This window comes from Neofelis nebulosa, chromosome 6, assembly GCF_028018385.1.
Source record: "Neofelis nebulosa isolate mNeoNeb1 chromosome 6, mNeoNeb1.pri, whole genome shotgun sequence".
Taxonomy (NCBI): domain Eukaryota; kingdom Metazoa; phylum Chordata; class Mammalia; order Carnivora; family Felidae; genus Neofelis; species Neofelis nebulosa.
The window spans coordinates 148,413,088-148,440,318 of NC_080787.1; the positions used below are offsets into that span (position 1 = coordinate 148,413,088).

A 27,231-nucleotide genomic window follows, 5' to 3' on the forward strand; every position below is an offset into this window, starting at 1 on the left:
AAAATAAATAAATAAATATTAATTTTTTTTTAAAAAAAAGCAGTAAACTTAAACCTGGATGGATGTTGAAAACCATACATCCATCACCAGGTGAATGAATAAACAAGATGTGGTTAGTCCATCCAATGGACTACTGCTTAGCAAAACAGAGGAACAAACGATTGACCCATGCAACACATGGACAGGTCTCAGAAAAACTATGCTAAATGAAAGAAACCAGACACAAAACACTACATGTTGAGTTATTCCATTGATAGGCAGCTCCCATAAAAGGCAAAACTGTAGAGACAGAAAATGGACTGCTGATCACCCGGGGCTATAGGTGCAAGTGAGGATCCCATCGGAACAAGGCACTTGCTGAGGGTGACAAAAAAAGGCTCTGTGATGAATGACCATTACACAATGGTGACCATTGCAAAACAGGATACATTTACCATCTCATTGAACTACACACTTAAAATGGATGAATTTTATGATATGTAAAGTATGTCTCAAAAAAGCCATCCAACAATTACATGAATGAATGGAAGAATTGTAAAAAGTGGTCAAATTCCTAACAATAGAAAAGAACGATAGGCTGATCCTTTGAATAGGAGGAGTCAGTTTCAATGAACTGTCTTCGTGAAAGTTAAAAAGGAATGTAGGCAGGAATGAATGAGAAAGAGATGTAAAATAGAAAAGAGGAAAGACAGCATGAGTTCCATCTTCTGTTTCATAGTGGAAATAAAAACATGCCTGTTTCATTGTTTCATTAGCTATGAGTCCAGCTGGTCTTCCTTCCCCCAGCTGCCCTGTCATATACATAAAAGCATATGGGTACATTCTGTTACAGTTTTACTTAAATAAAGATAACACCTTTGCTCTGGCATTTTCCCCATTGACCCACCCAATAATGGTACCAATGAAAACATTAGGTTAAGTCAACTCAACAGAATTTAGCTACAGTGGATGCTGGCTCCATGTGATTATTTATTAGTTAATGAACTGAAATATTTGGGGCCAAGTCCTGCATACCAGAATAAAGGCCCCAGTATTTATGTTTCCCAGCTTTTGCAAACAGGGAATTTCACTTGTCTCCAGTCGTATGATACTTTTCCAATTTCCCCACGAGATCGCCAAGAGTGAGAATGGCAATTCAGAGATGAAAACTGTAAATTCTCTCCATTCCTTAAAAAGTGATTTGTCTTGGCTGGAATAACTGAAAGAATTCAAAATGGCAGCAATCCCACCTTTCCGTTCTTCTATCCTTCCCCATTTGAAAACAGATTTCCCATAAACAGGGTGAGCAGAATCTCCAAACACCTGAAAGTATCTACATATTAATTTTTAGAATTTTGTTTTTTAAAAAGTTATTTTCTACCGAATATAAAGTTGATGTTTTTCACAGAAAACTTGAAACATATATTTTTTATTCAGGTCTCGAGTCAGAAAGGCAACCAAAATACAGAAAACACACACACACACACACTTAAACGGGCACAGGAGAGCAATAATCTCTCACGATCACCAGAAATGATTTCTCTTAGTTGAGGCAACTCTGGCCTTGGATTTTGGCATCTTCGTATGTTGGAAGATGGTTCTATTTCCCCCCCCAAAAAAACCATGGAAACACCATCAACAGAGAGCCATTCTTCAGACTGAGTTTCAGGAAGATTCGGTTGAAAATTTAATCACATGGCCAGAGGTAAACAATGTGTGGGAACAATTTTACCACAAGCTTTGCCCAACAAACACACCATCCTTCCTACTCCGAGATGGCCTCACTGACGCTGGCAGTGGCATCCATGCCCTGAGCTGCTGGTGGTCACGGACGTATCTTTATGTGGCCGTCTTGTCTCACACAGTCTTGCTTTTGAACAGCTGTCCGCAGTGAGGGCAGAACTATAGCCCCACCAGACTCCCTGGCATTCACGAACACCCAATAAACCTCTCTAGACTCAACGCCGCCGTAGGGACTAGATCATTTTCAGGGCCCGGTGCAAAATGAGAGCGTAGGGCCCCTTGGTCAGAATTTAGGAAGAATTTCAAGACCGTGAGCGCAGAGCTCATACCAAGCGGGAGGTTCTGTGCGACGTTACAGTTCACACACTGGGACCCGCACGGGCCACCACGGGAGGACTTCCACGGCCACGGGGCACTGCGTGTGTTTGGGGCTGCCGCTGAACTGCATCCTCTAACGACAGAAACATCTCCTGGGGAAAGAGGTTCAGTGCCTCCGACAGAAGCCCTGCTGGCCCGGCAGCTTGTTGCTCTGATGTGGTTCAGGCTGCAATAAAACTGGCAGCATCATCGGTGGGGGGTGGGGGGGGGTTGGTGAGAGAGGCTCCCCCTGTAAGGACCCCTCCCCGGAGGATGCCTGTCACTCCTTCCCCAATATTTACTGAGGCACCACCCAGGGGAGTGGAAACGCCCCATGGCATCCAGGAGCTGGCTACACAGTAGGGAAGGAGGAGGAGAGAAATTTAAATGATAACAGCTACCCTCCCAAAATGCAGTGTGTTTTTAGAATAAAAAGTGAGGGCGGGCAGGGCAGTGAGGAGGTCAGGACGGTTTTCCTAGAGGGCACACCTCAGTGGTCATTTTGCCCCAGCAGGGCTCACTGTCCCACTTCTGCACTCCGAGTCTGTCCCATCTGCCTGCTGCCCTCCCTTCCCCCTCCCCCAGTTGACTTGCCCGGCGTGTGCTCATCTTTCCAAACCCTGCCCTAGCCTGTACCACCCAGCTGCCCTCCCCCAAACCGAGACATGCCCTTTTCCCTGTCTTCTCAGGGTCCCCTCTAACTTGGCTGTGAAGTTCAGGATTCAAGAACTTAACCCTTGCATGGTAAAGATTACTTACTGCCTGGGGAAGTGATGTAAAAGGTTCAGCACAGTACCAAGGCCGTGTAACATCAATGAATGTTTTCCTTTGTGTATCTGTCTGCCGTCCTACAGCCTGAATTCCTTAGGAGCAAAAGTGCTTTCGTCTGTATCCATGGTGTCCAGCGCGTGGACCCGGCCGTGGCAGGTGCTTAGCAAAGATTCATGACGTGAATGACTTCAATGGTCAGTCACATCCACCACACTGGTCCAGACAAACACCCTGCTCACCGCATATGAATAACCTGACACAATGTCAGTGGAATGGAGCTGTGACACAGCACCCAGATCGGGGCATCCTCGTAGTGAAGCAGCCTTCATACAGGCAGGTGGGACATTTTACTTTCCATCGCTCCAGCTGATAATGTAATGCCACCAAGCTGTATTTGACGTGGGAAAACTCAGTCATGTAACTCTATCTCCATCCTAGGAACATATGTCAGTCAGAGATGATAGAACCTTCCCGACTCTTTCTGCTATGACTTTCTACCACCACATTAAAGTGAAATCCAAGAGGTGCCGGACAAAACACAAGGCAAAACAAAATCAGGGATGAGGGGATTTCCTGCAACTGGTTTCATCCGCTTTATTCCTTTTGTTTTAGTTACGAAGTAGGCTCTGAGCTCCTTGCTGCACTCTTGTAACACGGAACCTTGCAGACTGAGTATCTGAAGAGGCTGTGTCATGGAAAGTTATCAGCCTTAACACCAGGGCAGGGACTCAAGAGCCAAAGACCTGCTTTGCCTTTACGGGCTCCACGACCCCGGGCAGATTACTTAACCTCAGTTTCCTCATCGGTAAGATGGAGACAGTAGGTCCTACTTCACGGGGTCATGGTGAAGATTAGCTGTTTCTGGAACCCTGCCTGGCGCATGATAACCGTAAATGTGGCTATCATCATCATCCCCATTGCTTGTCTCCTGGTTCTGGTTTCTGTTTGCCCAGTCACTGTCTTACTAGCCACCCTCTTTCCGTCACCCGGCTCCTGTTCTCCCAGCCCCTCAGAATCACCTAGAAAACTTTTTTTTTTTTTTTTAAATTGAGGAACCAGAGACTCAAGCACCTGGTCCAAGGCAGGCAATTCTAACAGGCAGGCAAGGTTGAGAACGTGGGCAAGGCTCTGGCACGGAGGCCTGGGGACAGGAGTACAGGGAGTGAGATGTAGCTGGCTGGAGCCACGTCTTCCCTCCGTGCCATCTGTGGCTGCGTCCCCAACTCTGCCTCTGCATCAAAGACCGAGCCTGCCAGGTCAGCAGGCCAGCTCCACGGAGGCTCACCCTTTCTTCCTTTGATTCCTTTCCTTCCACTGGAGTCTGAGGTTGGAAGGAGACTGAGAACAGGGAGCAGACGCTCCAGGAGACTCCATCTGGACCTGGATGGCCAGCTCAGAGCTCGGCTTCCGCGCAGGAGGGCTACGGCCCAAGGGCAGGCAGCTGGCCTCCTGGACTTTACGTGTAGCCATCAGCTTCGTCACCCCTGTGAACCAGGGACAACTTTCTTTTTGAGTGAAAATAATTTTCGGCAAAGCGAAAATTTAGAACTAAAGTTGCCAAAACCGTTCTTTGTTTTTGATGGCAACTTCTCTTCCACTAGCATCTGGACTCTCCTCCCTTAGTAAATGGAGTAGGTTAGATACCACGCCAATGGCTCAGGACCTCGGTTCTGCCGGACGTGAGTGTGTCTCAACCATGGACGATTTAAAAAAAATTTTTTTTAATGTTTATTTATTTTTAAGAGAGAGAGAGAGAGACAAAGTGTGAGCTGGGGAGGGGCAGAGAGAGAGGGAGACACAGAATCGGAAGCAGGCTCCAGGCTCCGAGCCATCAGCCCAGAGCCCGACGCGGGGCTCGAACCCACAAACTGTGAGATCACGACGTGAGCCGAAGTCGGACGCTTAACCGACTGAGCCACCCAGACGCCCCCGGACAAGTTTTTTCAGTCGACCATTCCTTCTTTTCCTACCTTGCTATCGTGGTTGCTTTTTCACAATTTACGCAGGCAAACAGGTGACCACCCTTGTTAAGCCAGTAATTTCGGTATTATACACGCCGTAGGTTCAGGGTAAAGTCAGATCTGGCCTCATAAAGTACATAGGCTTTTGACAATAATTATTTCCCACTACAGATTTGGGGCTGGCTCCACATGGTCGAATCCGTCCCCAAGTAGATATTCTACCATCTCCTAAATGGAATGCACTTTGGCAGACTTGCTGGTTTAAACTAAATTAGATAATAAACCCCTGTGGTCACAGAGTACCTTTTCTCTACTTTCAACAGGCTCCACACCATAATGCAGGTCGCACCATCCTGTGTCACACAAATATGCAAATATACATTGCACTGGAATATGTGGTAAGACTTCTTATGTGCAGACATCACAGCAGCCTAATAATTTCACAGCGTTATTCGCATTTTCAGTGAAATGTTGGGCCAAGTGACACAGCATATCTATGCTTAAGTATATGGCTTTATTTACTTAAGTAATTTCTACAACCAATGTGGGGCTCGAGCTCCTGACCCTGAGATCAAGAGTCACACGCTCTACCAACCAAGCCAGCCAGGTGGCCTAATAACACGGTTTTAAGAAGAGTACGGACACACACACACACACACACACACACACACACACGAGGTCGACCCTTCTTCCTTATTATTCTCGAATATACCAAATAAAACATGGTTTGCTTATGCCTGGGCAAAGTCCACAGTTCAGAATTTTTTTTTTCCTCCAACAAAGTTTAACTGGAAAGGGAAAAAAAGTGGTTTATTGAGGGTAGTTAGGTGTCGGGTTCTCCTCTTTCCCTCTATTACAACAAGGTCTATCCAGCCTTCTTATTTACAGAGGTTTGACTTAGGTTATTTTTCTCCCCACTGGAGAGCATGGAGTAATGGGTACCTTTATGACAGCTTGTTGGGATTAGAATCGGCAAATTTTACTTGCCTGTTTCGTCCAAATTTCAAAAGATAATCCCAATGAAAGAAATACTTATGAGGATGGGAAGTAATGTATCATAAACTGACAATAAGATAAAAGATAGCTGCAGGCAGTAGGAGTTAAAGTAACTCCTTATTCGAGAGATAGTCAAGGCAATGGGAGAGGAAGAGACATTAGAAAGAACAGAACAAGGCACTGTGCTAATCCAGAGATGGGGTTATTCCAGTAGAAGGGAGGAAAGGCCAAAAAAGGTGGGTGGTGGGTGACCAGAGCCAAAAAGAGACCCAAGCAACCCCCATCAGTTATACCATCAGGAACAGAGAGAGGAGAAAACAGAGTCAAGGCAGGCCAGTTCTCAGAGATGACTCAAACCCTGCTTCCCCCCACCCCATCCCATCCCCAAGACTCCTCATTTAGTGACAGTGGTAAAGAGGAAAGGCATTGGAAGGGACAGCACAATATATCGACTCTTCCTTCCCACAAAGTCACTTAGAGATCATCCGACTCAGCACTCTAGAAGTTTCTGCAGAAATGTTCCCTTTAGCAGAGGAAGCTAACTCCAAAAGGTCTGGAGCTATGGCCTAAAGCCGTCCAAACAATCAAGCGTGTTTTGTGTTAAAAATTCATGTAAATGTTGTGTGTTATATCATGGCACATCTATCTTTGTTGTCTTTTTTTAAGTAAAATAAGTTTTAGATCTTCCGCAAAACGGATGCCTGGGTGACCTGGGCCCAGTCTCTCCCGCAGCTCAGCACAATTGCTGGCACACTCCCCAATAGGACCCCAACCTGTGGGTGGTTGAAGATGTTTGTGTCTACGCCTGGACTCCTCCCTGACCAGACTGAGAAATGAGGCCACAGGACATGTGAGGCTACCTCCCGGTGCCAGGGACAGTACCCACCAAGAGACAGCTCCTAGTTTCAAGAAGCCCAAGGTCCCACTGAAAGGAAGCAGGTGGCTAGGACTGGGGCCCCAACCCAGGCTTTGCTACCCTGCCCTGGTCCTCCCTTGTGCCATGCTGCTTCTCATTGTCCCGAAAAGACCCCCAGTCTCTGTGGCCCAGCAGAAAGTGTCTAGGGAAGGAGGCGGGACAGTCACCAGATTCTCGCTAATGAAATATTCCTGTGGCCTTTGACAAGGACTGGACACCTTGACTCCCCACCTGCTAATCCTCTCCCTACCCAGAGAGGCAGGCAGGGTGTGCCACATAGCATAACCGTTCTTGGGAAATTGCAACTCAATGCTTGCCCAACACCCACAGGGAACAACTAGATCCCAGCCTGGCTAAGCACATGTTCAAGACAGGTACATCTTCTCTGGGGAACCAGGCCGGAGGGGAAGCTGTTAAGACCAGACTGTCTTTTTTTTTTTTTTTTTTTTTTTTTTTTTAAAACGTTTTTTATTTATTTTTTTGGGACAGAGAGAGACAGAGCATGAACGGGGGAGGGGCAGAGAGAGAGGGAGACACAGAATCGGAAGCAGGCTCCAGGCTCCGAGCCATCAGCCCAGAGCCCGACGCGGGGCTCGAACTCACTGACCGCGAGATCGTGACCTGGCTGAAGTCGGACGCTTAACCGACTGCGCCACCCAGGCACCCCAAGACCAGACTGTCTTAAAGGCAAATCACAGATTCAACCGTTTGAGAAGACAGAAGGAGTGGAAGAAGGGGAGGGGGGATGAAATCTCAATCTAGCTAAAATTGGACCCAATATAAATAATTAAAACAATCAGGCACATTTAAAATATCTCTGCAGTCCTTTCTCCCTCTTTCCCCTACTTAAACTTTAACCCTATTATTCTGCTAGAAATGGAGGCCAAATGAGGATTTTAGTGACACCACAAAACTTTCATTAGATTATTTGGTCTTAAGTAACTTCTTAAATTTCCACATGATTCAGGGGTTAAGATGTAGAATCTCTGCTCATTTTGAAGCTATGGAAGGTCCTTTAACCCTGAAAGAAGATCCAGGGACGTTACGGGAGAGAGCACATCATGCAAGTGTATGCAGTGCTTTTAATAGTCTGTCTTATCCCCATGGGCAGACTCCGTCTGGCTCATCACTGTACCTTCAGTGCTCGGCCAACCATAGGCTGGAGACAAGGGTTCAGGAAGGAATGCTGTGAGAAGGTTCTGGAATTGTGTGGGAGTTTGGAAGAATAGACCCCACCCCCCTGCCACGCCCATCCTTCTGGTCCTGGAAGGAAGAAGGGAGGAGAAGGGCAGACACAACACCTGGACAGACTAGACGCCTAGCGTTGCCGGCACCGGGCTGGAGAGCTGCTGGGGAGCCGTTGGGGAGCCTTGGGGATGCCGAGGTGGGGTGGGGGGAGGGGGGGTTTACCTGAAGTAGGAGCTGGTCCCAGGACCAGCAATAAAAGTGACCCTCTGGCTTCAGTGAGAAGGCAGGAGAGGCTTGAAATGCCTACAGAATTGGAGGTGGGCACTAAGAGGCAAATAAAAAGAGGGAGACCTGGGTGGGGAGCACACTGGTTGGCCTAGAAACTGGGAATTAATCAGTAAATCCCAGCAGACTCACCCGAAGTCAGGAATACCGAGCTGTTCTCACAACTCTTTCCTTACGTATGTTAATCCATCCCACCGGGACTGGGGAGTGGGTTGTCCCACCCAAAGTTTAGCCCCCCTGCCCACCCCGGACTCAGCCAGCTGAGGGGTAGGGGCGACCTAAATGGAATCCTGGGTAGGGGGCCACATTTGATTATTTTGTGCTTACACCTGTGTTCTTATTATTTTTCAATTCCTATCAATTGATTTAAATGAGCGAATTGCCCCTTTGGTTGCGGCCATTGTTATAAAGCTGGTGAGTGCAAGTTAGTCCTGAGAGATGAGTTCTCTTAGATCACCAGCCAGCTAACCGGGTTTCTGAGTGTCAGATGTAAGAGTTCCCTAGAGTTCCCAATGGCAGGTAACTCCGCCCTGCCAGAGTACATTTAACAAAGTCTGGAATGTTTCTGGCTGTCACTCCTGGGGTGGGGAGGTGACTACTGGCATGCAAACATCCCGCAGTGCACAGCAAGGCCCCACAACAAGGAATGACTTGGCCCAAAATGTCAACAGTGCCCAGGTTGAGAATTGGTCCTCAAGGAAAGTCAGCCTGGGAAGTCCTGGCGGGGGCCATCTGACCCCTGACTCCTTGCGCCCACCTTTCTCTAGGCTACAGTACCCATTCAATGCCAGACACTACTCTGTGCAAGAAACAGTGCAGTTAGAAAACCCCAGTCCACCGGGAAGCACCCAGTGCAGTCATTAGGATAGAACCATAAAGGGGCGACTGGGTGGCTCAGTGGGTTCAGCATCTGACTCTTGGTCTCAGCTCAGGTCACGATCTCACAGTTCATGTGTTTGAGCCCCACATCGGGCTCTGTGCTGACAGTGCAGAGCCTGCCTGGGATTCTCTCTCTCTCCCTCTGTCTGTACCTCCCCTACTCATGCTCTCTCTCTCTCTCTCTCTCTCTCAAAATAAATAAGTAAACTTAAAAAAAACTGAAAAAAATAAAAAGGATAGAACCATAAAGACTGAATTGTCATATAACATAATGGCATCTCGAGTGAGTTTTCTAAAGCACGTATGATGGGATGGAGGAAAACAGAGGCCAGAAGTTTGAGAGATAGACCCAAAGGGTGGTGCACATTTGGGGAAAGAAGCTGTCGCCATATCTCCATGCAACCTGCCCTTCCCCACAGCAGAAGAAAGAAAAGGGGGGCATGAGCTGGTCCCAGTAGGAAGGTTCGGGGACTGCACTGATTGTGTGCTGAGAGCGGCAGCATTCTGGGAAGAAGCACTTTGAAATTTCATCAGCCTGGGTTAACCTCTGCCCACAGAGAGGTGACAGCTCACGAGGGAGCCGATGGAGATGGGAAAAAGACCAAATTTCCCTCCCCATCAATTCATTTCACCAGGTCTTATTTCAAAGTTTGTCTGAGATCAGCACAGGCAATGTCTTCCCAGATGACACTCTGCCTTTACACTCGGTGATAGATTTGTTGGCAATCAACAGCAGAAAAGAGAGTCGGACTCTCCACCCACAGCCTTGGGAGCCTTTCAAGAAGCCACCACAGGTGTCCTTAAGAGCAATTTCTAAGCAAAGTTCAACCCTTGGTTAAAAATGTGTTTTGAGAACAGTTCCTATTTAATTTGATGTGATGCCGTGCACTGTCGTTCAGATATTTTAGCAACAGGGCCCTTCCCCTTCCCCACCAGATCACTTCCCTGGCTAAACCAGAACAGCCAAGCTCCTTGAAAACCACAGTAGCGTGACTTATACATTCTGCTACTGGTTTTTCCCCAAGTTCAAAACCACTGCTCTCTCTTCCAGTATTTCTGCAGCTCCCAAAAACTAAGACGAAAGGGATACAGGGGAAGGTCTGCATGGTGGAGATCTGATGATTATGTCAGAGATGTTTGCTGCGTGTCTGTTCAGCATGCAGCACCGCGCTGGCCCTGGGCACAGACAGATGGATACAATGCCAACCAGCCATACGGAGGGCACAGTGGTTCCAAGCTGGGCTCGGGAAAGCTATGGTCTTGGTTCAAATCTTAGCTCTGTTACTTATTATGAAACCAGGTGAATAACTCACTAATCTTTGCCTTCTATATCTGTAAAATGGAAAGTAAGAAAACTTTTACCTGCTTGGTTTGTTAGAAGGATCAAGTGAATTGATACATGGGAGGTCTCTGTAATAGACACAGGAAGTCCTCGTGAAGGTGGGCTATAAGCGTTCTCAGAGAGCCTACAGGTTGGCCAGTCACCTCAACATCTCTGATGGCTTCTGCAAGTTACCTGTCATCCCCCAGACTGAGCGATAACCTTCTGCAGAAATTTTAGTGATCAGCTTCAGACTCCTAGGAAGTCCAAAATGTGGCCTCTTCTCTTGTAGGAGCCCACATAGAAATGACCATGAAATAGCTACTATGTACAACCCAAATTCAGAAGGGAGAGATCTATGCCAACCAGAATTATCTGGAACTCTGCAACAACTTCATGCTGGAGGAAGAAGCTGACCTCATATGAGATCAAAATAACTAAGAAGGGGAACTTGCTAAATGTTTTCTCTGAAGGTCTGACAAGCAGAGGAGGGTGGTGTTCCAGAAGAACTTTTTTAGGTTGCCCATATAAATTCCATGATGAAGGTAGGAAATCAAGTGGGCACAAAACAATTCTAAGAGGAGCTTCATGACCTCAGGAAATATAAACAGGAGTACTCCAACAAAGTTTTAACATTCTGTATTTTGGATATTTAGATTTAAGGTGCTGAAACCTAAATCTAGGGTTTGTAGGAAGGAGACTTAGACTTGCAATGTTATGGGAAACCTAGCTCTAAATGCCAAGAGGCTCTCTGGTAAACCACTGGGCATATAATTTTGATGAAGGGGGAATTTCTCTTTTAAAAATGCTATACATTGAGTGCATCTGGAGGGAGCTATAGTCCCATGGAAGTCTACAAGTAACTCGCTACGAGGGAACTTTGAGAGATTAAGGCTTAGTTTGTACTTTTCAGAAAGAGAACATGTAAGTCTTCTGGACTCTATTCCTCTATGGCTCCTGGGTCAGAAATCCTACCTCTTCCCATTTCATTAATCAACAAATGTTTACTGACACCAGCCATAAGCTCAACCAGTGTGAAAGATACAAGAAAACTTTAACATGGACAATGGTCAACAGCTAACCATTCTTTCAATTCTCTGCCCAGCACAATCTACGTATAAATTTGTTCAATGAAACAAGAATGCGGCACCATTAGCCAATAAATGCATCTCTCAAAGATAACACCCTCTGGCTTAAGGGGCTGTTTCCACATTTCTCTCCCCGTTAGTTCCTGAGCTTATTTAGGAGAGAAACAGTTTCCTATTTATGGCTATATCCATCATTTACAGTGCCTGACACATGATAGTCAATATCATTTGTTGAGTGAGTGAGTAATGGATGGGTGGATGGATGATGTAAGCATGAATGTATAAAGGGATGAATGAAGGGTGACTGAAAAGTAGGATTTAGGATCAAAGGAAGAAGTGGAACAAACCCAACTAGAGTAACAAAATGAAGACAAAATCAAAAACAGGTAGAAAATCTTTGGTGGAACAAGAGTGTGTCTTGAAAAATGGAGGAGACATAGGTTAGACAGATCATCCCATGGTAATGCTCACCAAAAACTGCTCGTTTTAAGACATTTCCTCTTACTCAGTCATTAGAAGAAAATGGAGATCAGCAAGTCACATTATCTCCCTGGAAAAGGCTTCAGATATTTGAAAACTGTGGCCGTTTACTCTGTATCCAGTTTTGCTCACAGTTGTGTCCATAGCACTCGACAGACAATAGACGCACAATGCATATTGTTAAAAGAATGAGTCCCTGATTTGAGCTTGCTCTTTCCCACAGCCTTAGCCGTGGTTTTCCCTGGTCCGTACATTAAGCCAAATTTCAGAGTTCCAAAACTTGATTTCCAAACGGATTCTGTCTTGGACGAAGACTACTGAATTAGAGTTGCCCACGCTCCGGGTAGTGTTGGATGATTACTAAGCAGGCTTGATCACATAGGTCTCTCTACACATTTAGGTATTAAAAACCATTTAGAACTGTGAATGTAGAGTCTTCACATAACTCGTTAGACCTCCTTTTGAGAATATGGCAGACTGCACAAAATGTAGTTAAGTTGGCCCCACGCTCATCTGACCATCCCACAATTCAAAGCGATGGCAAGGGTAGGTATTATTAGGATGATGTCACAGGGGCATGTGGGGCTCCCTGTCCCAAATCTCTTACTTGATTGAAGTCTGGCCTTCACTTCTTGAGCTTCAACTCAACAATCATTGGATGAGGTATGATTCCACCACCTACTCACATCATCTTTCTTCTACCAGTCTTTCTTGCTCTGGTTTAGACAAAATTCTGCCCCTGAATCTATATCCACCAGCACAGGGTATACCTGCTCTATTCCCACACTAAAGACAGACTTCTCCCCACTTGGGACAAGAACTGAGAACCATCTCCTACCACCCACCCCTGTTAGCTGGGACAACGTTGTCTTATTCCCCTTGACTTGTCTGTCTCTTCTCCTTCCAACCATCACATCCTCTTCCCGGTCATAGTCTTCTCAGACTAACCACGTCTGCTCTCTCTCACCTCCCTCCTGCCTGGTCTCCTGCCCTCCAGCCCTCTGCACATCCGCACACGTCATTCACACCTGTTTGGTTTTAACTTGGGTTTTTCACTTGATTTTTAACTTTTAATTTGATTTTTAACTCGGGAGCCCAGACCACAACTTCTCTTTTCTTCGCAGTTTCACGGCACCCAGTTCAGAGCCTTGGAGTGAGGCCCCCACTCAGCGGCAACTGACGCCAATGTCAAAAGGTCTTTCCTTGGAACCAACCAACTCTATTCAGCCTCTTTCATGGCGTCCTGAATTTGCTTTGCTCTATAGCCTCCCTGACCTTCCCCAGGTCAGGGCTATTATTATGTTTTTAAGCTCTGCTCAGGGTCCATTTATAGGACAGTATTTATTTATTTATTTATTTCTGGCTGTGCTTCCCAACGATTCTTGCCCTCTGGACTCCATGCCGGAAGGCTTTTTGTTGTGAAACTGCTAGGTCTGGAAACTCCAGAGCGCCCCCCATCACAGACTCTGACTCACACACCATCCATCTGCTTTGCGGGGTCAAGGGGGAAATCTACATCCCTGAGGACCATTTTCAGACTAGGAAAACAGTAACTTAGCAAGACTGCTTTCCACGCTCTTTGCGAGCATCGGAAAACCCACAACTCAAGTGCTCAGGTGTGCCAACAGGCGCTTTTCAAAGTGAGAGGCAGATTCTTTTCAACGACACTTTGCTTTTTGCTCTTTAACTAGTTCTCTTGGCTTTAACTCCATTTGGTTCTGGCTAGCCTCGTGCCATGCCATGCAGTCCTCATTTTCAGGTCCCTTTTGTATCTGAAATACTTGAGACCTCTTGCATTATAGTAAGTTTTAGAAGTCCCAGATAATGGCATGTTTAGGTCAGGATCTCTGCAAACAGAACCTCATTAAAACCACCCCTTCTTCCTGCTTCCATGCTGAGGGGTTAGCCTGAGGTTTCTGAGTAATGTTTTTGGTTTCAGGAACGAGAAGGGACTCGGAGGGCTGAGCGACCTTCACAAGTCTTTATTTAAAATTACAGATAATTTTAAGAATCGAGAATGAGACGACTATTGATCTATCTTATAAAGGCTAACTTGTAATTCGGGATTATGCCCATTAAGAAAATAGTGTCCGTTATCAGATATTTCCTCACACTTACTGAATAAAAGACTCTCACCTGTTAACAGGCCCATTTGGACTTTCTAGCAGACATGTCCTTGATTCTAATCATATTTGACTTTGCTTATTACCAGAGAGATGATACTTTTCTCTTGTATTCTATACTTTTCCTGAAAATCAATTCTTTTTCTCCCCATAAAGGATGAGAAGATTCAGTAGCTTTAACTTAGGACTTTGATCCTTGCCCACCTACACACACACACACACACACACACACACACACACACACACACACACACACACACACACACACACTTTCTCCCTCCTCTCAGGATACTTTTCTCCAACTGCAGACGTTTGCCTCGTAATCATAGATGGGTTAATGCTTTCCCGGTTTTGAAAACGAGGTCTACGGACCCTGACCTTAATGAGAGCGGATGGCACAGGTGATCCACATAAGGAAGATGTGCAAAGAAAAACAAAAACAAAACCAAAAAAATCCAAACAGAGAATCCTGCTAGTAGTTACCTTTTGTCACCCATTCGGACTTGTTGAACTTGGGTTTTGTGCTGAGTAAGTTCAGGCTAGAGCAAAGAACCCTCTTTTGCATATTTGGGCGATGGGGCACACCTGGGCAGATAATAACGTACCCATCAGCGCTGGTCCTCAAACACCCTCTAAAACTTTTCTCGAGGACCTCACCTCCTATAAAGAAGTGCATGCTCGCCCCTTGCTTAGGCTGCTCACGGCATTAATACCACGTCTAGAAAACTGTCTTCGTTTCCTAAAACAGACCAGAAACGGAGGACTCGCATAAACACAGAACCCTTCCTTCCATAATTCCTAGATATGACGGAGAAATTCATAGGCCAAAAATTAAGTAAATAAAGAGGTAATCCCAAATGCCTGTTTCCTTGACAACACCCCTCCCCCAGCCCTCCTCCGATAGGGAAAAACCAAAATGAAAGTGAGGAGGGGGTAGCCACAAAGCCGTGCTGGATTTTAGCAAGCGGAGCCCATAACCGGGTCCGGAAAGCAGCAAACTCGGAACGAAATACAAATAAATCAATTGATATCGGGGGCTGCCTTTTGTGGAGTATTTTTTTTTTTGTGGTTGCCATAGAAACGCCAGGGACGGAAGAACGTGTTGCATGACACAGGAGACCGATCTGTAACAGGAACCTTCTCCCCAGCTTCATCTATCGCAGAGAAAACGCTTCGGCCCAAGGGGAGGGGGCCGCAGGGGGAGGGGGGCGGGGAGGAAGCCCTGAACGGCAGCTCGAAATCCCCACCGGGAAACGAACGCTCGCCCAGCTGAGCACAAAGGAAGGGTCCTTTTGTGGCTGCAGAGCCCCCGTGCCTTCCAGGCTCTGCCCCTCCACGTCCCCACTGGAGCCTGACTTCCTTCTCCACCTTCCACGCTTCCTCGTTCTGTACCTACCCCTTCCAGAGGTTTTAGTGAGGTCCAGCCCCGCAGAGGATAACAGTGAGACACAGACACTCACACACAAACATCCGCCACGCCCAGAGGTGAAGTCGCCTGGAAATCGCACGAACGGCACATACCTCCTTGCTGGCGGCCCCTGGCACATGGGCTTGGGAACCAGAAACTGAAAGGGAGCAGGCTGGGGTGCAGAAATTGCCACTAGTTTATAGGAGCTGTAAGTCAGCCAACACTGGAAAGAAAAAAGCGAGACTCCACCCATGGGGTGGACCCTTCGGGAAAAAAAAAAAAAAAGTGGTCCTCAGCTGACGTCTCTCCCCACCCCATGTCACTTCCTTTTAAAGCTACAATTTAGCAGTTACGGGGAGGGAAGCTACGAGCCGGTGTAACATGAGTCACTCCCTTCCCCTTGCAATTAGTGTAAGGAAGTGCCTCCTCGGTCGGCTTCGCGTTCCAAAGCCTCCGGCTCGGGGAACCTGCCGGAATCCGAAACAAAGCCCGCTAGGTGGCCCTTCTCTTCCTGCCGCGGCTCCCACGCCCTGTTGCATCCCCGGGGCCCCGAGGGCTCCTGCAGGCTCGGCCCGGACGCACTCCGGCCCCGTCCGCGCGGCGACCTGGAAACGGTCCCAAACGGGCTCGCGGGTCGCTCGGCGGGTCTGGGGGGGGGGGGGGGGGGGGGGGGGGGAGATGCCCGCGCTCTCCGATCCCCCCCGCCCTCGCTGCTCCGCCCGGGGCTGCGGGGAGATCGCTCTCCACCCACCGGCGCCCCGAAGCACCTTCAAGGAAATAATGCCGGAAAGTCCAAGTGATCGCAGACGTTCCGAACTGGGAAAAAGAAGCTCTGGGGTCGGTGTGTTTTCTCCCCGCCGGGGTCGATTACCACGCACACGCGCGCGCGCGCGCGCACACACACACACACGCACGTGGCATTTGCACCCAGTGTGTTGGAGTGGGTCTGGGCACACCTTTAGAATCCAACGCTGTCATCACAACTTTAAAAAGAGTTTCAACAGCAACTCTGCAAATACCGCGTCTCCAACATGCCCACAGCATGATTTCAACCTCCAAACAGTTAAGACGTATGCCCTTCAAATGTCCACTATTAGAACCATAGTCGCAAATAACACTGGAGCCTTTGCATAGGACCCCTGTGTTCACCCCCATTCTTTAGATGTTGACAGCCCACGGGGAAGAATAGAATGCTCGCGGATAACTAGACCACACTGCAAAACTACTAAGACCCACAGATTGCTAAAACCGAAGGAAACCAAACCAAAACCCAAGCAAAACAGTGCGCCATGAGAGCAGAGAAAGAGAACAGAGAAAGAGCTCTGCTCCGTTATGGTGGGAGAGAAGGGGGCATCCGCAATCGACAAAGGGGGGTTTGGACTATAAGGTGTGTGGCATGCTGGTGGCACGTGTGATGGGAGAGAGGCAGATGGGACATGGATGGGGAGGGGGACGTTAAAGGACATCGAAGGCATAAAAGAAGAATCTGAACAGGAATCTGGACAGAAAACCCATTTGTGGCAGTGTCTTCTTTTAATATCCATGTGAAAATTAATTTGACCATACAGAAATGCGGGTGCCTGGGTGGCTCAGTCGGTTGGGCACCTGACTCTGGGTTCTGGCTGGAGTCGTGATCTCTTGGTTTGTGGGTTTGAGCCACATGTGGGGCTCTGCCCTGCCAGTGCACAGCCTGCTTGGGATTCTCTCTCTTCCTCTCTCTGCCTCTCCCCTGCTCGTGCTCTCTCTCTCTCTCTCTCTCTCTCTCTCTCAAAGTAAACTAAAAAAAGAAAGTTTGACCATACAGAGATGCTTATAAAAGATGTTTGTAAGACCTTTCTTACAGCCAAAGCGATTTTTGAGAGTTTTTATAACTTTTCAAATTATGTTTTAAAGTCCATTTATTTCTAGCATGGGGGAAACTTGCAAAGGTTTTTCAAAGTACTTCTCAAGTAGAGTTAGACTGTTTTTCATATTTGAATCTTGAATGGAAATGTATTTCAAAATCTGCAAATTGCATAAAGTTGTGCTATATTACAAGGGTAATTTAGTTATTTATTTTGAGAGAGAGAGAGAGAGAAACACCAGCAGGGGAGGGGCAGAGAGTGAGAGGGAGACAGAGAATCCAAAGCAGGGTCCGCACTGCCAGCACAGAGCCTGACTAGGGGCTCGATCCCACAACCGTGAGATCATGACCTGAGCCAAGTCAAGAGTGAGTCGCTTAACCAACTGAGCCACCTAGATGCTCCTACAAGAACAGTCATTGATTTCAATGGAAACCATATGAAATTAAAATTTTTGACAATTGCCAGTCTTATTCTGATCTCAGTACTTTAATATGTCTTGATTCCATTATGATGATAATTATTATGCGTGTTATTGCTACATTAACACTTTGTCTATTTCAATGATGTTACTCACAGTCTCAATTATCTCAGCAATATAGCTGAGAAATACAGGGGAAAGTCACCACTTCTAAAAATTTAAAGTGGAAGTACCACATTCATGGACTAAATCTTATACACTTTAGACTCTGTTCTTACTTTAGATATTCCTTGTTCAGCTGTTTCTGTCTAGACAAGGAATTGTGAAAATTCCCAGTTCACAATCTAACAAATCAGTTCAACAAATATTTATTGAGTGTCTGCGCTTTTGTTGCTGAAGACACAAAAACGTGAATAAGATGTGGACATTGGCCCACGGCGCTCAAGGTCTTAGGAGCGAAAGACCTGTAAACAGTTAAGATACGGTGTAATGGAGGCAGTAACTGAAGTCTGTACAAGGTTCAGAAACGGCCCAAAGAATGGGAATAGGGAAGTGGAGGAGAATGTCTACACAGTTTCTTAGCTCACAACAAACTGTAAGGGGTGAGAGCAGGCAGTACATTCATCAGCAAGACTGTAAAAAATTAATGCTGACCCGTGGAGCGATTTAAAAGGACATAAAAGATATAAACTATAACACACCCAAAAAGGATATACAAATAACCAATAAACATCAACAACAAATATACAACCTCACATAAGAATACAGGAAGTGAAGGGGCGCCTGGGTGGCTCAGACGGTTAAGTGGCTGGCTTCAGCTCAGGTCATGATCTCATGGTTCATGGGTTCGAGCCCCCTTTGGGCTCTCTGCTGTCAACACAAGAGCCCTGTTTAGCTTCCCTGTCCTCCCTCTCTCTGCCCTTCCCCCACTCATGTTCTCTCTCTCTCTCTCTCTCTCTCTCTGAAAAATAAAACATTTAAAAGAAAACATACAAGAAGTGATGTTCTTTCTTTGTTTATCCATTTGTCAAATATTCAAAAACCAAATATACAAAGGTAAAGAAGATGCTATGCAATGGGTTCTCTCCTCTCTTGTTGGTGACAGTAAAGTGGCACATTATTTTTGGAACTCAATTGAACCAGATCTGTCATGAGCCTTTAAAATGTTCACACTCTCGGGGTGCCTGGGTGGCTCAGTCTGTTAAGCATCAGACTCTTGACTTCAGCTCAGGTCGTGATCTCGTGGCCGGTGAGTCTGAGCCCCGGATCTTGGGATTCTCTCTGTCTCCCTCTCTCTCTCTGCCCCTCCCCTACTTGCTCTCTCTCTCTCTCTCTCTCTCTCTCTCAAAATAAATAAAATAAAATGTTCACACTCTATCCAATAATTCAACTCATACGTATTTATGCCAAGGAAGTAAGCACAGGTCACCTCAAAGGCACATGTAGATTCGTCAGAGTCATGTATGATAGTGAAGACTGCAAACCATCTAATGTGTGAAGTTGCAGGTCAGTTATGTAAATGATGTGATATTCATATGATGGAGCATACTACATAAATTTAAAATGCTATATTTGAAAGACGTGAGGAAACATTCACAGTATATTAAGTGAAAAGGGAACTGAGCTATATAGCTAACATAAACTCTTCTTTATAATTATACAAATATATATTAGGTTGTGTGTAATGGGTTGGATAGAGGCCCCCTAAAATTCATGTCCATCCAGCACCTCAGAATGTAACTGTATTTGGAAACAGGGTCTTTGAAAATATAATTAGGATGAGGTCATCCTAGATTAGGATGGGCCCTCAATCCAATGACTGGTGTTCTTACAAGAAGAGGAGAGGACAGAAAGATACACACGGAGAATGAGGCCATGCGATGCTTGAGGCAAAGCCTAGAGGCAGAACGTCAAGGCTTGTATTCTGGCGACCACCAGGAAATAGGAGAAAGGCATGGGACAGATTCTCCCTCAGAGCCTCCAGAAGGAATCAACCCAGCTGATACCTGAATTTCAGACTCCTGACCTCCTGAACTGTGAAAGAACAAATTTCTGTTTTTAAGCCACTCAGTGTATAGTCATTTGTCATGGTGGCCCTAGGAGACTCATACTGCATTGAACTGTTCATGATTATTTCTGGCCTGTGAGATTGAGGATGATTCGTATTTGTTTCTCTCTATTTTATTGCCTTTGGAAAAAATTTCAACACTGAACATTTATAACTTTTATAAAAGAAAATGATTATGAATAAAAACCAAATAACTCAAGGTTTCTAAAGTCATAGTGTTCTAGGATGATTTAGGACAGACGCAAAGAATAATTGATGGTGATTATAACATGTATCCCAAAGATTAAAGTATTTTGAGAACCTTCTGTTAAAGGAAGAATGCTATGTGTTTCAGAAAAGTTTTTTCTTAACCTAAATTTTGGCACTTAAAATGATAAATATCATTTATCTAAAATAGTAAGTTACATATCATATATTTGACTGCCAGGCTAGATGCTGGAGTTATTTCATGAGTATTTCAAACAGCCTGTTCTCTTAATGCCTTGTTAGCTGTACACTGATGATAGTTTTGCTTTATTTCATTTGCCTGATAGTATGATTACAAATATAAGCAAATCCAAATAAATCTATATACACACTTTGAAAATTTCCTCAAATTATAAAATATAAGCATATCGTAGATTTGCAATTGTAACTACCTCACTGTGTGCTAGCTAAATTAGGAGTTCTGGCTATTTCAAGTAGACAAAGAAAAATGCGTAAAGAGTAAAGTGAATGTGATATTTGGAATCTTTAACCTTATGTTTAATCGTTGCATATTTAAATCAACCCTTATTAAGCCTTAGTGATATGTTGCATATCATTTTTAATGGCCAACAAGCTCTTAAGACTATGTTGTTATTACTGCGGTCGTTTTGAGCACATTCAAATGTCTTTAACATGAACATTTAACATGCAAATCACGAAATGGCAGAGGAACTAAGCACTAGATTTCCTCCTCGATCAATGATGATTACGACCTGAGTCATTCCCCCAAATATTAGTGCGGATGCAGAACCCTAAGTCCAACAGCTGTTAACGTTCTTAACTTGGATCGTGTTTTAAGTCTCTTAAAAATTCTCAGTATTCGCTCATCTGCTTTCTCTTCCAGATAGCTTCAGGTCAATGCAACCTGGCAGGGATGATCAAAAAGTCATGGTCTTCTCCTCTAGCCAAGCAATGAACAACTGGAAATCATATGATACAGGAGCAAGTCTACCACGATAGGAGGAACTGAATTCAAATCGATTTGTGCCGAACTGATGGACAGCAAATTGAAAAAGTTACCAGCTTCATGACCTGACTTTAAGAGACAAGGTAAAACAAAGGAATACTGAAACTTAGCACCTGACTTCTTCATGACCGAGTGAAAAGAGAGCACGCTATTTTGAGTGGTATTTAACTCTGGATGGTTTTCAGCCCTTGAACTTTATATATTGTGTGTTTAAAAAAAAATCATTGATAAGCCTGAATTATTTTTATAAGTGGAAAACTAAAGCATCTTCATTTTTAAAAATAAATATTGTTATTAATTGTGACCTATGCTTTTCTTTAGTTGGCAGCCCTTAAGCTTATAGCCTAATGGCTCCGTAGAGGGTATTCTAATTAGAGGGTGGCTTGGGACCATTAGCATGGGCATCACCCGGGGACGTGTTAGACATGCTGAGTCTCCAGCCCCACCTCAGACCTGGTGGATCAGAAACTGCATTTTATTTTATTTATTTTGTTTTGTTTTGTTTTATTTTATTATTGTTTTAAATTTGTAATGTTTATTTTTGAGAGAGAGAAAGAGAGAGACATTGAGAGACAGAGCGCAAGCTGGGGAGGGGCAGAGAGAGAGAGAGACCCAGAATCTGAAGCAGGCTTCAGGCTCTGAGCTGTCAGCACAGAGCTTGACGTGGGGCTCGAACCCACGAACTGTGAGATCGTGACCTGAGCTGAAGTCGGAGACTGAATGGACTGACTGAGCCACCCAGGCGCCCCAGAAACTGCATTTTAATGACATCTCCAGGACAGTCATATGCACATTAAAGATTGAGAAGTACTCGCATTAGTCCGCATCTCTCATTTACAGAGAATCTGTCATATCAGAGTCTGGGAAGGCTGGGTCCGCTTGTCCTGGGTACACAATGAACAGGAAACAGCTAAAGCAGAGGCTCGGTTTTTAATGCCTCCTACCCCAGAATTCTTTCCTCGGTGTTTCCTAGGCTTTCAGATGAAAAGCAAGTCTGAAAGAAACTCCACTGGCATAAAAATGCTAAAAATAATTTTTACTTAAACTGTTGTTATTCTAAGTGTGGTTATTGAAAGCCTATCTATGCTCCATGCATTTGAATTTATACATAGAAAGTTGGTTTTACCCAAAGTTAATCCTGGAATATCGGCCCAACGTCGGCAAAAAGCATAGGACAACTCCTCTCCACCATCATTTTATCTTGGTTGCCAGCCAAAGCCACATCTAATTCAACAAAACTGAGCTTCGTGACTGATTTCCAAGAGGCTGTAAAAAAGAAAATGGTCTCTCTGGGCCTCATGGGTTTGCTCTTGCCATTTTTCAGTCCTCTCGCTCATTACCCTGCAGCCTGTGCAACATAAAAAAGGAGCATATGGGTTTTCCCTCTCTCGCTGTCCTTGGGTGCCACGAGAGTCCCCTATATAATAAATTCCCTCATCGAGCTAGCTTTGTTACTTGCAACAAAGGGTTCTTTTTTTTTCTTTTAATTTTTTTTAACGTTTATTTATTTTTGAGACAGAGAGAGACACAGCATGAACGGGGGAGGGGCAGAGAGAGAGGGAGACACAGAATCGGAAGCAGGCTCCAGGCTCTGAGCCATCAGCCCAGAGCCCGATGCAGGGCTCGAACTCGCGGACCGAGAGATGGTGACCTGAGCTGAAGTCGGACGCTTAACCGACTGAGCCACCCAGGTGCCCCACAACAAAGGGTTCTAATTCTTTATGAAGTTTTCAGAGCCTCAGCTTTCTCGTTTATAAAATTCATGGGTTGGTGGTTTAAATGAGACAGGAGGTGGAAGCACCCGAAATGGGGTAGGACCTCAAAAACTGGTCCTTCCTTTCTCCTTTTCCTCAACCCATTCATGAACGTAAAGATGACTCACAGACCTAGGAGTCCAGTTGGCATCTCTCTGCGAACCTCGGACATATTTACCCCATAACCTTTGTCTTCATGGACCTTGTCTTCATGGACAAACCCTAACTGCACCCCGCGCTGAACAGGTCCCCTGACGGACCTCTGGCCCGACTCTGCCAGAACTCCACAGTTTCACACAGGTCCCTGGTTCCCTGCGTTGGTGAATGGTGATTCCAAAGTTTGCTTTGACTCCCCCCTCTTCCTCTTGCCACTCTCCCTCCCCACTCAGCGCTGGCAACTCTCTTCTCAGAGTTACCTCCAAGAAGCCTCTCCTCCCACTGTGGCTGCTGCTGGCAGAGTACCCCCCCCCCTCCACCTCTCGTACCTCCCACTGCCACCTCCGCCTACCCCCCCCCCACCAGCTTTTCTTGGTTGACTTAGTTATTACCATTTGCAGCCATTTTTCCATGAGACCTATTCTTATGCATTGACTATGTTTCTTCGGTCCTGGTATTTACCATCTGCGTGTAAACTGTGATTGGTCGATCTGTGTCTTCTATGATCTCAACTGTTTCAGCACTCAGTTCTAGTTTCTACGCCTTGTCCTGTCATTCCGTACTTAAGTACTTCTTCTGAGCTCATCCTCTGTGTGTGGTCTACGGTGTTTAAGGTGCTTAGCAAATTGCCATCCCGTCCTGCCATTTATTAAATAAATCCTCCCTTGTTTTGAGTGTGCTGACACAGAAAGAGCTTGGGCTTTAGGAGAGAACAGATGTGAGTTAGGACCCCGGCTGTGGAGATAAATCCTATTGTGATTGGGGGTAGCCTTTCCCAAAAGGGTGTGCACACTCTCCTATGCTCCAGCAGGGCTCAGAGATGTGGGACGGAGGGAGATAATGAGGAAGACCGTGATCCCCTGCCTCATCCCACTCATCCACCCACATCCCACCCACAGGGCACCCCTGTCTTGAGGACTTGAGTTTTTGTTCCAGGTGAAGATTCAGGACACAGGAATGCCAGCTAGCCAGAGGACCTTGTCCCAGAGGACCTTGGGTAGCCCAAGGCAATGGACATTTCCAGTCACGAGAGGCAGACCTGGAGCAGTTGGCTGGATGTCTTAACAGCCACGATCTAGGGGGCACCTGGGTGGCTCAGTCAGTTCAGTGTCTCACTTCAGCTCAGGTCATGATTTCAGGGTTTGCGAGTTCAAACCCCATATTGGGCTCTCTGCTGTCAGTGCAGAGCCAGTTTTAAATTCTCTGTCCTCCTTTCTTTCTTCACCTCCCCCACTCATTCTCTCTCTCTCTCTCTCTCTCAAAAATAAACAAACATTAAAAAAACAAGGAAGTTCTGGCTAAATTGTGAAATGAATGTTTTCAAACCAATTCTATAGTTGAGCCTAGAGGAAAAAAATGAATCAAGGGCTTCAAACATTCTATTGAAGAAGAAAATATACCCTTCCCTTTCCTCACCCCCATTACTACCCACCACTCCCTCCCTCCCATCCTTTCCTGGTAATCTTAGCACTGTCTGTGTCATTGTATAGACTATTCTTCAAAATAATTGTGTCTTAGGATTGTAGGGAGAGCAAACTTAACAGTATGATAGAATCACTTATGGAACAATGAAGAAACGAATCAGTGAAAAAGCAGTAAAAAGTGTAAAGATGGGAAAAAAAGAAATAAAATTCCCTTTATTTGCAATGACATGTTTGTACAAATAAAGTTCCAAAAGAATCTGCAGATAATGAATTAGAATCGATAAGTGAGTTTTGCAGGTCAACAGGCTTACATCAGTGGTATCTCCGTATCAGTGACAGGTTATATTTTCCCAAGATGCCCAGGAAATCTCTGCCATCCCACCCACTCTTCTTCAGTGTGCGTTACCACTCCCTCATCAAGAAATGGTGTTCTCTTCCCTTTCCTTTGAATATCAGTGGCCTTGGGACTTGACTGTAACCAAAAGAGTGTGGTAGAGATGATGCCATAGAACTTCTAGGGCTCAGTCGGAGAAGTCTGGGAAGCTTCCTCCTGGGTCTTTGGACATTCTTGGGCTCTGTAGGGCTGCTCTCCCTGGTCTATGTCTCCGAAACTAGCCACTAACCTGTGAGAAGCCCAAGCACACAAGAGGTCATGTGATGGGCTTCTGTGGGCTGTCCCAGAGGAGGCCAGCCCATGAGTCAGTCCGGCCCTGGTGCCCATCACACCAACAAAGAAGCCTCCAGATGGTTCCCGAGCCATCTGGGTCACCACCAGTTGTTCAAAGTCTTCTCAGCTGAGGAGACCCTGGAGCAGAAGGGAGTCCTTCCCATTGTGCCTTGTCTAGCTCACCCACAGATGCCGTGAGCATACTAGAATGGCTGTTATTTCACAACACTAAGTCTGGGGTAGTTTGTCACACAGCTTTGGATCATCAAAACATACACCCATAGCAGACAATTAGAAAAAGCGGAAATTTAAAAAATGAAAACAGTTACAATAGTATCAAAAAACTCAAATGCCTACAGATGAATCTAATGAAAGATGTGTAAGACCCTTACATAGGAAACTATAAAGCTCTAACAAGAGAAATTAAAGAAGATTTAAATTGTTTTAATATTTATTTATTTTGGAGAGAGAAAGATACAGAATGTGAGCGAGGGAGGGGCAGAGAGAGAGGGAGACAGAATCGGAAGCAGGATCCAAGCTCCAAGCTGTCAGCACAGAGCCTGACGTGGGGTTCGAACTCACTGACCGCAAGATCATGACCTGAGCCAAAGTCGGATGCTTCACCAACGGAGCCACCCAGGTGCCCCTAAAGAAGATTTAATCAATGGAAGAATATGGACACAAATGCAAATATTTAAGTAAAGATGTAAATTTTCCCTAAACTGATCTATAGTTTCAGTGCAATCCATTCAAACCCAGCCGGTGTGTAAGCTGATTTTAACGTTTACATGAAAATGCAAAAAGCCAAGCAGAAAAGGAGGGAGGACCTACAGTTTCAGATGCAAGAGTTACGGGTGTGTATTATAAAGCTACACTGATTAAGACAGTGCAAGAATAAACAACAGACCGATGGAACAGAATGGAAAGTCCAGAAATAGACCTATGTATTTATGGGCACTTGATTTAAGACGATGATGCCACCATAGGACAGTTGGGAAGGAACAGTCAGTGAAAAAGAAAAAGAAAGAAAGAAAGAAAGAAAGAAAGAAAGAAAGAAAGAAAAAACAACTCCTGAGTCAATTGGATAGGCACACAGAGAAAACAAAACTTAACTGATTTTTCACACCATACACAGAAGTCATTCCCAGATGCATTGTAGGTTTCAATGTGAAAGATACAATGGTAAGGCATCATGACGACAAAGTAGAAAACTATCTTTATGAATTTGGGGTAGAAACAACTTTCTTAAACATGATTCAAAAAGCATTAACCATACAGGAAAAGACTGAGGAATTGGATTACTCTAAAATGAAGAAGTTCTGTTCATCAAAATACAGCATGCAGAGTCGAAAGGCAAGCTACATAGAGTGTGTAGATTTTCGTTATGTGAATGACTAAGAGCTCTTATCTCAAATGTATTAAAATATGCTCCAAATTGGTAAGAAAAGGTCAATCTCATAGGAAATGTGAAAAATCTCAATAGGCACTTCACAAAAGAGAGCATCCAAGTCATCAATACACAGTGGAAAAGGTGGCCGACTTCACTGGCACACACCCATCGTACACGTACAAAAGATGAAATATACCAGCTGTTGACAAGACCGTCGAGTGATCAGAACAAACGCTCCTGGCAGGGAAGTAAACAGACGGTGCGCTTTGGACAATCATGTAATGTGTTCTGATAAAGTGGAACCCATGCATCCTCTATGACCCAGCAATTCTACTCTTAGGCATATGCCCAACAGAAGTGCACACACGTGATTCAGTCGTCTTCAGAGCAGCGTTCTGTGCACTGGCAAACAATTGCAATGGCCTGATTCACAGCTAAAGGGATCGTGTAGAGGGCGAATAAAGAAATGGTGGTGTATATATGCTATATGATGCCATTCCCCAATGGAAATAAACGGAACTCAAGTAAATGCGACAATGTGAAAAAATGTCACAAATTTTGACCTAACGAAGTTAGACCTTAACGACAACCTATTCCGTGATTCACCGTTAAATGTGACATTCTGAGGATCCTCCTCTGAGTCCGCTGGAGTAGTCCATGGGTTGTAAGTTATGTTACAAACCTGTGTGGTTACCTTTGGGGATGTGGGAGGGTAGCAAATGGGGAAGAATAAGAGATGCTGAAACTGTTCTATTTCTTGGTTTGGTAGTCATTTTATGGGTGGACTCACTCTGGGGACAGT

General features: G+C 45.4%; 1 protein-coding gene across 6 annotated transcripts in view; it reads right to left on the reverse strand.

Annotated features, from left to right (window-relative positions):
- The window catches only part of AGPAT4 (1-acylglycerol-3-phosphate O-acyltransferase 4), a 128,153-nt gene extending 112,392 nt beyond the window's left edge, over window positions 1-15,761 (reverse strand). For 2 of the 6 annotated variants that reach the window (XM_058735844.1, XM_058735845.1), the window contains exon 1: window positions 15,548-15,739. In XM_058735844.1, the coding sequence (XP_058591827.1) occupies window positions 15,548-15,634 (87 nt within the window). In that variant the 5' untranslated portion in view covers window positions 15,635-15,739. Of the gene's footprint in view, window positions 1-15,483 lie in introns of all 6 variants that reach the window. The other 4 variants (XM_058735846.1, XM_058735847.1, XM_058735843.1 and 1 more) reach the window with 4 other exon arrangements.
- Between the last annotated feature and the right edge of the window lie 11,470 nt (window positions 15,762-27,231).